Below are 14,908 nucleotides of genomic sequence, written 5' to 3'. Positions count from 1 at the left end.
AAAAAAACTTGCCAACCGCGAAAACATATAATCCGAAGAAACTAGAAAGTTTGACAGACTCAAATGTAGTCAACATCTATATAACGCGAAGCGTTGCGACACGAGGCATGAGACACATATGCGCGTCGAGCTGGTGGGGCTCTGGTGGCCTGAAATGCGTTTTGTTGTTTTCCTACTGTGTAGTGTTTTAGGACGGCGATAGGACATTGAAACTAAATCGAGCTGGTGGGTGACGCCGGATGCCACTGGAGCAAATTGCGACGCTTACATTGCGCCACCTGCAGCGGCACACTTGGGTTACTGCCTAATAAGAGTGTGTAGTATGCTTCTGACTGCACTACACCCCAAGCTGTGCACAATACATAATTGAAGATGCTTATTACAAAAGGCTTGCTGGCAACAGCTGTGAATGTGACGTGCGACCCAGGAGGAGATTTTATGGTACAGGAATAAGAAACTGAGTGATGCCAGCGTTTCCATGCGAGACGGGTGAGCGAGTATTGTGTTCAAGCAGCCGTGCTGCTTGGCTAATGTTCTCAATTGTGTGTGCCTTGGGCATTTTCTTGTTTGCATGGGACCTAATGACCAGAAAACGTATCATACGATCACAGTTTGGCGATGTCCTGAATGTTGGTCCCGAAAGATAGTGTTTTCCGGGACGTATGAACCGGTAAAATATAACCGTAACACAACTGGTAAATTTTTTGTGTTCTCGACAGCGAACGTTGGTGGCACGAAATTGTATGTAATGGGATCGCATCAACGAGGTTCTACTGCATATATCAATTTTGTCTGCTTTAGATCTATGAAGAACTATGATGAACTTTAGTACTATGATATTATTCTTTATCGCTCAGTTCAAGAGTTGCAAGCTGCTCAGTTCATATTGCAATTTTCAACAATTTTTGCTAAGGAATTAAAACTTAATGGCACAAATAAAACATTTGCTCCCTACAGTCGGTACACTTAAATTTCTTTCGTGTAAGTGTAACAATATTCATTCAATTCGGTGCAGTGGACGCTGAGGAAATCGATTTCTCAGTTCCTGAGATAAAGCCTCATCTAAACCTGAATTTAAAAGGAAAAGGCAATGGTGAGGTTTAATGTCTCGAAACTGCAAAGTAGGTCATGGTGGCTAGAGGAGGGCTCCAGATTAATTTTGACTGCCCTGGGTTCTTTGCCTCGGGTTAAAACTGTTAAACCCCAATACAACAAAGTTGGTAAAATCAGCAATTTGCTTCATTATATCGATTTTTATTACACTGAAATTTGACCTCTTATGCAAATAAGTACAGTCGCCGATGGATCTTTATTGCATGGAGGGGGCCTAAAAATTTTATTATCAGGTAATCGGAGATACCTTCACATTGGCGATACCAAGCGAAGCGTGCCATGCTTTCGCATTCACCCCGCCCCCATGGCCAATAGTCTTGCCCGCAGTGGGACGATGCTATCATGAAAAGCCCTGGCAGCGAGAAGCGAATGCTTGATCTGCCTCTCGCTTCAAAGCATCCCTGAAACTCGAGATAGTGCAACCACCAGCATTAAATGTGCAGCACATGATGCCAAGGCCATCTCAGCATGCCCACTCTTTGGACACATGACTACCTCTAAAAACAGGGTATGCAGGCTGTGTATGAGTCACGCTGACGGCCACGGAGAAAAGGAAATGTGTCAACCTGCACCCTCCCCCCCCATGTACTTGACTGCATTACTGTGAGATTGCTCCCCTTTCACCTTTCCTTTTGCTCACATGGAAAGATGGCACTCGTCAAGCCACCATCCTTCATAGCTCACCCTCGCATGTTTTCACACCATGCGGGACACGATAGCATCTTACTGCACTTCAACTTTATACGGAGCATTATGCTGCTCCGCTTCAATGATTGCTAGAGGTGTGCATACAAAAGCAGCCACTTGTAGTTCAAACATCTGCATTCGTGGAAGTTTCCATTTATTGTCTAGGTATTTATTTGCGGCAGCACACATTTAGTTACATTGAATTTATGTACAAGTGCACTTCACTATATTGAGGTTTTAAATACATGGTTTTCTACGGACAAGAAGTTATAAAAACTTAAATACTTACATTATATTGAGGATTAACTGTATAAGTACACAAGCATTTTTGCATTCTGCCACTATTGAGATGCGGCTGAAGCAGCCAGGAACCAAGTCCATGACCTTGTACTTTGCAGAACAATGCCACAGCCACCATGGCAGATAAAACCGAGAACTTTTGCCACGTTCAAGGTGCCCGATGTGCAACTCACCGCCGAAACCACTGGAGCTGTGCTTGGCTGATCCAGCCAGAGATGGCGGTGGAGTGAGCAGGCCGAAACTCTGCTTGACTCCCCACAAGACCTTGGTGTTTGAGGGAGTGCGTGTTCCGCCCATGGCCCACATGCCACCCGCCATCCATGGCGAGCCCGGCTGAAAGCGCAGCCTAGCGGGCCACAGGAGCGACGACGGTCTGCTACCACCGTCGCCACCCATGTCAGCCAAATTCGTGCAGCTGGCTGGAGCAGATTCCTTGGAGATTCCTTGCAGACTTGTAGGTTTGGACCACGTGCCTGTATTAAATTTATGACAATAGAGAGTGAGCAAGAGAAAAGGGATCGGAGGTGTGGATCGTGTGGGAATGCGAAGGACTAGAGACATTCCAGAAAGGATACCGGCTTATGGAGTCCAGCAACAGGCTAATGTGAAAAAGACACTCGACTCACTACTGCGATTGTTTCTCATTTGTATGCGTTGATAAAGACTGCAGTTTACATTCACATATTGTTTAACCTACAGATGAGCATGGTAAATTCCTTTGCTGATTTGGTGCATGTCGGTGCAGTAAGCATTCCGTCAATTGTTTTCTTGGTCAAGTAAATAACTTGACATCATGATAACACACTTTTCTTGGTCTGATGAGGCATGGATTAGTGTTTACTAGACAATTTTCTCAACATCAATTTTGTCAGTGTAGGGCTTACACAACCGGAGGCTGGCACCCACGTCAGAGCAGAAGCATGGGCCAGATATAAATTTTTGCAAGTGTTGACTGGGACAGTCAATGTCCGATTTTGCAGACTCCTTAGGACTGCAGAAACCACACACACACACACACACACACACACACACACACACACACACACACACACACACACACACACACACACACGCACATGCACACACACACACCCAGGAAAACATCACCCATGCACTTTGTACAGAGGGTAAACCAGCGAAGCTTAAATGTGCGGCCCCGGTGTTTATGTTGACGTCGACGTTGTCGCTGCTCTGCCTCGCAGTCCTGAACCGCCGGATCCTCGGCCTGACGTCGCCACTGGTGATCTCTCTCGACATTGGCGGTGTAATGTTGCCACTTCAGGTACGCTTCGCAAACTAGCTCAGCCGCACGAGCTGCCGAATCGGCCCAAGATTGCTGCTTGCGGGCCCGATCTTCTGCTGAGGCATAGGCGTGACGCCAACGAGATCTCTCCCGCCCCTCCTCTCGGTGCTGTTGCTCATAGGCCAGCTGCTCCTCAGGAGAACGAACAATGTGTGTCCATCCCATTGAGAAGTCAGTGAGAGACCTCATCTGTCGACATCACTGTCGACAGATGAGGTCTCAATGACATCACTGTCGGCGTAGCCAATGGCGTGCCATACCTTCTGCCAGAGGGTTTCTGAAGTTGACCAGAGAGCTTTTGCCTAGGCATATATACAGCTTCGCTGTAAAAATACTCGGCGCCAACCACGCAAACGCGACACTAGTGCCAAGAGTCGCTCGTTCGTTGTTGTCTTCTTCCTCCACAGTTGGCTCCGTGTGCAAAAAACTATTGTCATCAGCAATGGCTTGAGTGCCTTCATCTTCCACAGCTGGCTCCGTTGCTGCTTATCATTCCAGCGTGGAATTTCACTTCTCTTCTGTCGTCGTAGGGGAGGTTGCGTTTACGGGGGTATGAGCCTAAGGGCGTTTTTGTGGTCAGACCGTGAGCTTTTCGCCTAGGCATATACAGCTTCACTGTAAAAAAAGCATAAATGCCTTTAACTGCCCTCGAGGACTCAAATCACCACAGGCATGTCCGAAATAGCTTTAAAGGTCTGCCAGTACAATACTTCGACATCTCGATTCTCGTACTATGACAGGAGACAGTGGGTGAGGGCGTGCGTAATTAAAGGGACCCTGAAACGATCTTGGCGATTTTCTACAAACGTACTGAATCGTTAGAGTAGGTCCTTCTGATCATTAATTGACACATCTAAGTGCTCTGCGTAAAGCGTGTAATTTATTATTAAGTTTTAAAAATGCACATCGCTGTCGATCGCAGCGCACTGCTCGGCGGAATTTTAAGCCACCCCTACCCATATGATGCAAATAACCCATATGACGTCACATGGGCGAGCTATCTGATTGGCTGACCAGGGCGCGTGGTCGATAATTTTTCCAACTTTATGGTGAACAAATGATGCTCGTAATAGTTGGAATGTTAGTTACTTTGTTTTTGTAAAAAGAAAATAACTTAAAGAGAATACACAAGTATAGTTTTTTAGTACACTTGAGCACTTCCGGCACACAGCAAGTGTCGTCTGCTTGTGTTACAACGTGCGCAGTCTTTGACGAGAGCTCCGCCGTCAGTGCCGATCAGTCTTTTCGTGAGCACGATGAATCACCCTTGTTGCGTTGTGGGCTGCAGACGTAGCGACTGGAAAGATGTGAAGTTGCGAAATCGTGTCTCTCTGCAAGGCAGCATACGAGCGAACTGGCTGCTGCGCATCGGACTGCGGCTATCCGATAGGCGCCAGGATTTGCGCGTTTGTGGCCGTCACTTTACAGCGGAAGATTACTAACGCAATAGCGTTTCGCAAGTCCGGTATTAGGGCAAACACAAGCGCAAGGGGACAGGGTCTGGCCGCTTGACTGCGCCGGGATGAGCCATGAGATGAGCAGAAAGGTAAATGTGAATTGTCTGCACGGTGCAGCCACCTGGTGGCACAGAGCTCAACCATACACAGTAGCAGCAACGAAGTGCATTCTTCTTTGCTGCTGGTGTGTATTTTTCGCAGGAGCGTAATCATCAACACGTTGTTCTTATAAATGTTTAAAATGTTTTACACTTGGTTAGAGCAATATTAGCGCTTCGTTTGACTGGTTAAGCGCTCCGCCAACAAGTGTCTGGACAGTGCAGACCGATCAGGCTGCTCACGTACGTCTACTCTGAAGTTCCTTCATCAGCTTGAGTTTATGCCTCCAGTCATTTGCCGAAATGACCAGCTTGCCTGTGGTTACCGGAATACCGGCCACCTTCGGCGCTACGACAGAATGCTCGCAACGCACGCTGCTTCGATGGCTCTCGGTCGACGGCCAAGCGGCCAGCGGAGAGGTCTCGCGCGGGAGGAGGCGTGCTCCAACAACCGGAAGTGGACGATGTGACGTCGCATCGTGACGCAGGACCAGTGAAGGCGGAGCTTAGCGCCGCTCGCTCGGCGAGCGAGTTGAGGAGGAAAGGCATGGCTAGGGAGGAGGGTAACTTCTAATCGCTTGTAACTCCATTAATACGTAACGCTTCATTTAAATTGTGGTGCGAATGTTCTACTTAAGCTGTACCCTATGCGCCTACAAAATTTGTCCGAACCGTTTCAGGGGCCCTTTAAGGAACACATTTTACGTTCAGTGACAGTCACCCCTTTGTACACTGGCTACGCTTCACCGCAATACATTGCATATGCTTGACCGCATAACCTTGCTGTATTGCGGCAAGGCTGACTTTCAGAAACCAGCATTATGCAACATGTCAGACCATTGCCGTGCATTCTGTGCTTCGACGACATCGGCGATGATGACAAAGGAGGAGCCAGCACCATTGGTGACAGTGACGAATCCTCACAAGGGCTGGCCATTTTGAGCTGACAAGCGCCGTGCATACAATGCACGCTAACAATCGTGTCAGCTAAGTATTACCTCGCTACACGCCACAAAAAGAGCTGAAATATTAAACCGAATGCTGTTTGCCTTTCTCCTCGCGGGCGCTGCACTCCCAACCAGAGAGTCTACGTATATGTAGTGACACGTGACTTCCAGCATTATTCAAGGCAACATCTGTCATTTCTATAATCTGTTGCTTCAATAGGCAAATTAAAGATTAGAGAAATAATAAAACCCATAACCCAAATGTCTGCGTGTTCTTGTTTTACATCGCACGAGAGATGTGCTTCTGCTTTCTCTGCTTGTTCCCACGTCATGCAATCGCACGTGCAGACAACAAAAGTAGGTCATTTTATACTGTGTTCCAGCAGGCGATCATGCTCTATGAATTACTTGTGTCTGCCTCAGTGTCCGCGTAGCTCTGACTCATACTACTAGTCAGTTGTTCTCGTGCACAGTGGGTCAAATTGTGTGCTGCATAAAACAAGACATAAACGCAACAGCTTGTGCGTGACACCGTCAGCAAAAGCACGCTGCGTAGCAAAAAAGCGAGGGAAAAAAAAAATATGAAGGCGAGGCCCGTGGCCCATGTGTCACGCGATCCTTGAGCTCCGGTATGGGAGAATGCCAGGTAGGAATTTCATTTGCGGAGGCTAGACGGGGAGAGTAGGGAGAGTCACTCTTGGCAGTCGCCCTTGCCTCCTGAAATCACGGGTACGTAGCACTGAAATATTTCTACCGCGGCTGTTAATCGACCAATTTGAAAAATTCTTGCGGCAGAACGCTCCCTAGAGGGCATGTAACAACTTCCAGCATACAGTCGAACCCGTTTACATCGAATTATTCTATATATCGAACAATTTCTGGTCACGGTATAGTTACAATGAGTATATATAGCAAAAATTACGCTTACATCGAACAAATATTGCAGTGACTCCCGATATATCGAACGTCAAGCGGCGGAAAAGTGCCCCCAGAAGTTGGCTTTCCCTCGCGGTAGCGGGGAAACCCGGCGGCGCGGCTCCATCGAACCGCTCTCCCTACCGTGACCGCGCTGCCTCGGGCTGTTCGGGCGAGCCGTCGACACTCCCCCTGTCGCGCATAGTGAAGTCTATTATCCTCCCTCTTTCTTTATCATCTTTCACTTCCCACTCCCTCTCCCCTGACGACGCTTCGCCGTGCTCCCTCACGGGTTGCAGAATCAAGCGTCCTTCCTTTCTTTAGATCACTATCGACACTCCCCAGCAAAAAATGATCCTGGCCGGCCTACAGCGCTTGCTCAGACAGCCAATCAGAGGCTCTTGGGCGCTCTTCGTGCAAGATGGCGAAAGTGCGAGTTGTCTGGCTGCTTCTCTGGTTTATCGTGTTCACGCCTTGTGGGCCTTCTCCCGCAGTGTTGCCGTCATGAAGCGGCAGAATTCGCCTTTCGTCGTGAAGATCGAAATCATAAATCGCGTTGAACGCGATGTCCCCGCAGCGTGCGAGATTCCGAGGAGCACTCTCAGCACGATTAGGGCTAAAGTGGCCAGACTCGCAACCCGGCCCGACGCGTACACACGGCCGTGTACGAGGCGTTCTTCATACGTGCCGGTTTCCGCGTGCTCGGTGATGACTGTAAATTCTGATGAATGCGACGAAGCCGTTGCCGAAGTTTGGAGCGAGCTGTCAAAATTTCCGGGACATTCGAATCAACGGTGGACGAGTTTGTGAGTGCAGATGATGGTGTCGCGACGACGGTAGATCCCGAAACGAAGACTACATCGCCGACATCGTACCGAGCACAAATGAAAGTAGGCACGTTGAGGAAAGCAACTACGGTCCTTTGCCCACATCCTCCGAAGTGATTGGTGCACTCGCATTAGTCTGGTGCTTCTGCGCGAATGCGGAAGGTTGCGGCCTCAGCTGTTCGGACTCCTTAGACAACGTGGGGAAGTGCGTGCGTCGCAGGCAGCGAAATTGCCCAAGCAGAAGAAAATGCAGGACTAATTTATGCGAAACTAAGCTACTTTCGTCAATAAAGTGATTTTATAAATGGTATGTGCTTTTAGGACATCCAATTATTTAGCAGGCTTATATCGAATTATGCTCTATATCGAACTCATAGGCGTTCTTTTGTGAGTTCGATATAGCCGGGTTTGACTGTATAACTAAAATTTGCTATGAGGCCTCGTGAGTGGCCCTTTAAAGGGACACTAAAGGTTAATATTAAGTCAACGTGGACTGTTGAAATACCATCCCAGAAACCTCGAAACACTTGTTTCGTGCGAAGGAGACACTTATTTTAAGAAAAAATGTGTTCTGAAGTGTCCGCGTACCTCTAGCACAGCTCAAATCACCCACCCTCCGATCGAGGAGTGTTGACGTCATGGTCTCATAGTGACGTTGCGCTGTCGGTGAGTAAAACGGCTCCCACAGACGGCGCTGCGGCTTTTCTGCACAAAACGCAAACGCGCGGCCAGAAACAGAGCCAGGACAGAGCCAAGACAGAGCCGACAACAGTGTGAAAACGGAACTATGGTGGCTAGCGGAAGCGAAAGCACACGACAAGCTTCTTCTTTATTTTATGACACCAACCTCAGCGCTCGTTGCAATGGATGACCCTGACAATGACACATTGGCTCACGATGCTGGGCTCGAGTTCGGCGATTTAAGCACTGATGAACGTGACCTGCTGCTGAGGGCTCACGCTGCCGGCGTCGTTGCGTACTACTACGACAGCGGCCTGCTTTGAAAGGCACTCCATGTGCCTTCAGTAAGTCGGCGTTGAACTTTTAATCCTCTGGACGAAAGTGCAGCGAGCACACTACATGATTTTTCGGCTCTTTGCCAGCATGCTGTGACAGAGGTATGGCACTTAACCACTTCGAACGGAGAGGTTCACTCGTTGGCACACAGTGATAAGTAACGTTAGATTCGCCGCTGCAACTGCCCTTCGCCAAGTTCCGCGGACCGTTCGCGCATCCCACATCAAATGGACGTGGCATTCTCGCTGCTTGTTCCAAATGCACGTTTCGCGAGCCAGCAGGACCACCGGAGCACGACGCGATAAAGAAACAACTGAAACTCCAAAGCGCGCACGGCGCAAAGTCGAGCGAAAACGAAACTTTTCGATCACCCATACTACTCAAGGGTAACGTCAAAATGTTATTTTTTCTTAGAATCGAATAGAAGTAGACAAGTAGCATTTTCTTCCGTCTTATAATCTAATGAAATGATTTTTTTAATACGAGTAGTTGAGTACTAGTGACATAAATTATGATGAAGAGTGCCTTCGTCATTGGGCTAGTACAGGAATGTCGCTGGGGGGTCTCAAATCGTATCATGCAGTTACCTCAATTTCTCGGTTACTAAAGCTCTGTTCGCAATTATATTGACGCCTTAGATGTTCTAGAACATTGCTTTATAACTTTAACTTGACTTTCTGGTAACCTTTAGTGTCCCTTTAAATGAAGAACACAGCACTGAACAGGTGAAAACTTGACAGTGAACATTGAAGCAGCTAGGCCTAACGACAGCACAGGACAGCGACTGCTACGAACGGATCGGCCTGCAAAGGCTCTGGTTCAAGGCTGCAAGATGATCAAAATTTCGGCGACAGAGGCTTCAATTCATGCTGCTTCGGACTTGCAATCATGGAAAAATATCCAAAACATTTGGCAGCGAAGGGTTTCAGCGTCCGAAATTTCAGGGAGATGTGGTGGTGCCGCACGGGCATCTGAATGATCAGGCATGTCCAAAAAGTTGGTCTTGACTGTGTACGAGCAAAAGTTGTAGAATTTCCCTAAGAGGAAAAAAGAGCAATGAGGTGCGGGAATTGTGATTTTAGTGGCAGTGCCGAGCGATGAAACGAAGGGTTATGAGACACTTAGGTATACAAAAATCTCACTCACTAGTAGTCCATGATCTTTCACTCTCAGGAGAGATGTGCACGTCACTTATCCTGTCCGAGAGGTCGCTGGTGGCCGTCTTTGTCAGGTGGCTGCAGGTGCTCTGGTTGTCATCAAAGCTTAACCGACTCTGGCCAATGCATTGTGAGCCCTCTCTATTGGGCAGGTATGTTGACGAGCACAGACTTGCAGTGCTGGATGTGTAGGGACTAGATGACAGGCTGCTTACTCTGGGACTGACCAGTTTCCTGCAAAAAAAAAAAAAAAAAAAGGAATAGCCAAGGTGCTCAGTTATAAGCTAGTGTAACAGCTCCTGCTGTGTTACAGCTGCACTACCAACTGTGAATGAAAAAACTGCTACACGTAGGTGCTCCTACAACATATGAGGTCATCTCGTATCATTTTTTTAGTGGAAACAGATCTATTGAGAAAGTTTCCGGAGCAAATTCTGGGCACAATTTTGTCACATCAGCTTGATTATTTGGAGAGGCGGGCATTACTTGCATAATTGTTACCTAATCAGGAATGTTGCACTAATTAACTTTGCAGTGATTGGCTTTAGGTTTAGGACGTAGGTCTCAATTGCAGAATGGTATAATGAGCAGTAATGAAGTTGCGTCCATTCAGCAGAAATACTGTACTTAAAGGGACACTAATTCAGAGCACTAAATGTCTGAATACTGATAAAGTATTGTTTGAAAATGCGACGAGTGTAGTGGATTTCACGATAATAGGTTGATTATCAATAAAGGCAAATGAAGGACACAGTGCCATTTTGAATTTCACACCGAAAGCCCTAATTTTTTCGTATTTGGACTGTATTGGCTCAGTTCCTGAAACTTGCCATATTAAGTCCTTGGCTCCTCTAAAAACAACGTAGTCCATTTTTACTGACAAAGAATTAACTAGGACCTAGCAGATGCCATCAAAATCCATGACATCATGAAGAGGTGGTGCGGAAACTTCAACAGGGCAGCGCCACCCATCTTTCATTTTTGCCCGTTTTCTGGCTTACCAAGCGTCTTCTCGCAGTCAGAATGGAATTTTTGGTATTTCAGGAGGGTAATTTACTAATACGGGTGAAATCATATTGCTCTTTAGTGTCCCTTTAACCAGTTTCGAGAAATCTGTCCCCAAAGTCTGTTCCAGTTAAGCTCATCGGCACTTCATTATTACACTGTGCCAATAGGTGTTAACCAGAACGTCATTCCATTTCACCACAGTATTCGAGGACATAAATCTTTCAAACAGGTGTAAAGCAGAAGACTTCTGCTAAACAGATAGGCTTTTGTTACTGTTTGGCTCAAATTCCACAATTTGGACATGTTTCTTAAAGTCAGTAATTAGACAAAGGAAACACAAAGAGCGACAGGGAAGGCCAGTCCTGTGAAACCACACCGAAAAAACAAAAACAGAAAATAGAGAGAGATAGATAGATAGATAGATAGAGAGAGAGAGAGAGAGAGAGAGAGAGAGAGAGAGAGAGAGAGAGAGAGAGAGAGAGAGAGAGAGAGAGAGAGAGAGAGAGAAACAGGTCCTGCATTCAGGCAGTACAGAGTGGCGGCCTCTTCAAGCAGCAGCAGGAAGCAGCCCATATGTAACACAGGGCTGGTGCACAGAAATTTGCAGGCTCTAAATATGTTCCAAGGACTTCCGCTTTGGAAGTGCAGATATGTGGAAAGTTTTGATTGTTGAACAGTCTAGTGATCGCTCTGGTAATTGCTCCACGTACCACTCTTTCAGCCATTTGACCTCCATACTCACATATTTCTGTTCGTAATGAGTGAAGCAGAGATGCATCGTGTTGGCAGTTGCAGTTAAACCTCGACATAACGAAGCAGTTGACTTTTCATAACTTTTTGTCCATAGAACACCATGCATTTAGAACCTCAATGTAACTAAGTGTGCTTGCATGCAATTTCAATACAGTCGCCAACTGATAAAGTGGACACCGATAATTTGGACATGCTTGGTAATTCGAACAGCACTGCGGCACCGCCAATGGCCCCATAGACTTAAGGTGTAAAGACGACTGATATTTCAGACAGCCACGAGCTCTACATTCGATTATCCGGACACCGTCCGTGGCTGAGTAGTGTACACCAACTCTGTCGCCGTTGTCTCCTCTGGCAACTTTGACAAGACATCAAGTATGGCCTCAGAGATGCGAGACATCAAGTATGATCTCAGAGGTTACACGTTAGATGATAATCCCTGAAGCTTTGCCTTGGTTGCAGCACTACGCCTCAAAGATTTAACTGCAAATGCCAATCTTGGAAGCTTTGCCTGAATTATAGGTCGCATCAACATCGCATTCATCACGTCCTATCCCAGCAACGACGCTCATGGCCTGCTTTCACCATTCTGTTGGTTGAGTTTGCCTTGTGGACAGCATTCCACTATTCTGTGCTTGTTTGTTTAGTTTGCATTCCAGATAGTACTCTGCTGGCTACAAGAAGTTTTTCTCGTTAACTTATCAACAGGCCGCATCAAATGGCACCAACGATGCTCTCGCAGTCCGACTTGGAACAAGTCTTGAGTCGCAGTCTGAATGACTCCAAAACTTAGGAGCCTGAACCTGCCGCCTACCACAACTTGCTCAAGTGTGAACATCACTGATGACCTGCTAGGCTGTGGTGTGCCGATTTCCACCGTCATTACACTTAAAAACTTTGCAGACGTCGACAGCGCGGTGTTGTCGTGTGCCGAAATTGACAACATGAATGATGGCAAAATAATTGTGCAAGTTCTCCTATGGTTAAACAGCGATTCTAGCTTGGATGATGATGATGTGCAGTGTGCTTCGGAGCCTTCACATGTGAACTCGAGCATTTGCAGTCGTTGCATTGGTGCACAGCGACAGCACAAAACTGGCAGAAATACAGGCATACTTGGTTGCACGTAAGTGGAAGTGTGTGCAGCAATGAATTGACCACTTACTCCTTGCACACGAGATTTAAAATGTAAATAAAATTATCTTTTTTTGGATACATTAATTTTTTCGGACATTCGGTAGTTTGGACTTGTTTAAGTTCACCATGGAGTCCAAATTATCAGCTGTTGATTGCATAAAGAAATTTTGCTTCCACTGCAAAGGAATGCTGAGACAATAAATGGAACGTTCCGCGCACACAGATGGTGAACTGATTGAATTACTAGCGGCTGCTTGTAAACTCACCGCTTAAATCGCATGTGGCGCAACAAAAGCGACCGCCAAAGTGGAGCTCCGCCCTGTTCCGTATAAAGTCCAAGTGCGATAAGATCTTGTCACGCCCCGCACACTTTGTGTGACGGTGAGACAAAGCATTCGCTCCCCGCTGCCGGCACTTTTCATCATAGCGTCGTCCCAGTGTGGGTGACGCTATCAGCCGTGGGGATGGAGTGCACGCAAAAGTGTGGCTGGCTTCACTTAATTTGTATGCCAATGTGAAGATATCGTCGACGTGGCATGAAACCGCATCATTTGTCGCCAACTCCCAATTTCAATCAAATGTGCTTTTTCCGACTGCCCGATAATTTGGAAAATTCTGCAATCCCTTTCTGTGCAAAAAAAAAAAAAAAAAAGATCAGCGACTGTACTGACTTGCATAAAAGGTCGAATTTCAATACAAAGAAATTTTCATTTAACGAAGCAAATTGCAGATTTTACCTACTTCGTTACATCGAGGATTAACTGTATTTAGGTTCCCAATAAAGAACCCCAGGTGGTCAAAATTAATCCGGAGCACTCTACTACAGCATGCGTCATAGCCCCAGTTTTCATTTGAGGTGTTAAATTCAATCAATCAATCAATTGTATTTGCAAGGGGCACAAACAATCCGGGAAGGCTCTTTAGGTGTGAAATGAGAGGGAAGAAATGCGGCATCAATAGAATAGGGTAATAAGACAAAGCCCACCTAAGAGCTCCACCATGCAGGTAGCTTTTGAGAAGGTTGAATGTGTGGAAGGTGCCTAGGACAACTGTTACAGTGGCGAGAACAAGCTGGCCCCATGCTAGGTTAACATAACCCAGCCACTTTTCCATTGCAGGGTAGCTGCACAACAGCGTCAGCAGCCAGGAGAAGCAGAGGAGAAGGGCAGTGAGACCCAGCCTGCGAGAAAAGCCAAAGGAACATTATTAGGGGTGTGCAAATACTCAAATATCACCAAACTGAGTCGAATAGTGAATGTTTGAATAATTAGATTCGTGAATAGAATATTTCGTACATTCGCTGTGGAGACCCATGCAGTGCTGCATGTCGCGTGAGCTGCAGAGTGACTCAGTGCGGTGAAAAAGGATGGACCGCCCCATCCTTTAGATTTAGCACTCGCAAAGACTTTGTCCTTGCGAGTGCTAAATTCTAGCCCGCTGCATGCTCTTCCCAATGTCAGCTTGACGCGGGGATTGCACACACAGCGCCTAAACACTGCAATTCACAAAACACTGTGTTGGCCAGGGCCGCCTCTGTTGGTACAAAGCTCGTCCAGGTCAACAGGACCCATGCCTCCTGGCCATGGGTGTGCATGACTGTAAGCATAGCTGAGCACATATGCAGCCGCGCGCCCTGTCTTAGAGGTAGTCTGTCACGTGTGCAAAGAGTGGGCGTGGCATCATGTAAGCTGTCTTCCTGCGTATCTAGTATTGAATGTTGTGTAATCTCGAGTTTCGGTGACCCATTGGAGCGAGAGGCAGACGAAGCATTCGCTCCCCGCTGCCGGCGCTTCTTATGATAGCGTCGTCCCAGTGTGGGTGACGCTATCCTGAGCGCAACTGGCTTCGCTTAATTTGTACCGCCTATGTGAAGATATCGTCGACGTGGCATAAAACCGTATCATTCGTCGCCAACTCCCAAATTCATCAAGAGGAATTGTTTTCTTATTCAAATTTGCTTTTTTCGATTGCCTGATAACTCGGAAAACTCTGCGGCCCCTTTCCGTGTAAAGAAAATCGATCGGCAACTGTACTTATTTGCATTAAGGGTTGAATTTCAATACAACGAAATTTCAATATACCGAAGCAAATTGCCGATTTTACCTACTTCGTTATATCGAGGTTTAACGGTATTTTGTTTCACATTCAACCGGCTGAGTTCACAATCACAGCAGGGCAAGAAAGCGTGC

General features: G+C 46.9%; 1 protein-coding gene across 1 annotated transcript in view; it reads right to left on the bottom strand.

Annotated features, from left to right (window-relative positions):
• LOC126547490 (uncharacterized) overlaps window positions 1-14,908 on the bottom strand; it is a 31,112-nt gene that overhangs the window by 9,519 nt on the left and 6,685 nt on the right. The window contains exons 6-8 of the mRNA XM_050195480.3: window positions 13,705-13,899; window positions 9,811-10,055; window positions 2,274-2,573 (exon numbers count right to left, since the gene is read on the bottom strand). Coding sequence (XP_050051437.1) covers window positions 2,274-2,573; window positions 9,811-10,055; window positions 13,705-13,899 — 740 coding nt within the window. The remainder of the gene's footprint in view (window positions 1-2,273; window positions 2,574-9,810; window positions 10,056-13,704; window positions 13,900-14,908) is intronic.

This window comes from Dermacentor andersoni, chromosome 3 (genome assembly GCF_023375885.2).
Source record: "Dermacentor andersoni chromosome 3, qqDerAnde1_hic_scaffold, whole genome shotgun sequence".
Classification (NCBI taxonomy): domain Eukaryota; kingdom Metazoa; phylum Arthropoda; class Arachnida; order Ixodida; family Ixodidae; genus Dermacentor; species Dermacentor andersoni.
Note: the sequence above shows the minus strand (reverse complement) of the source record. Positions and strands in the feature narration are given on the sequence as shown.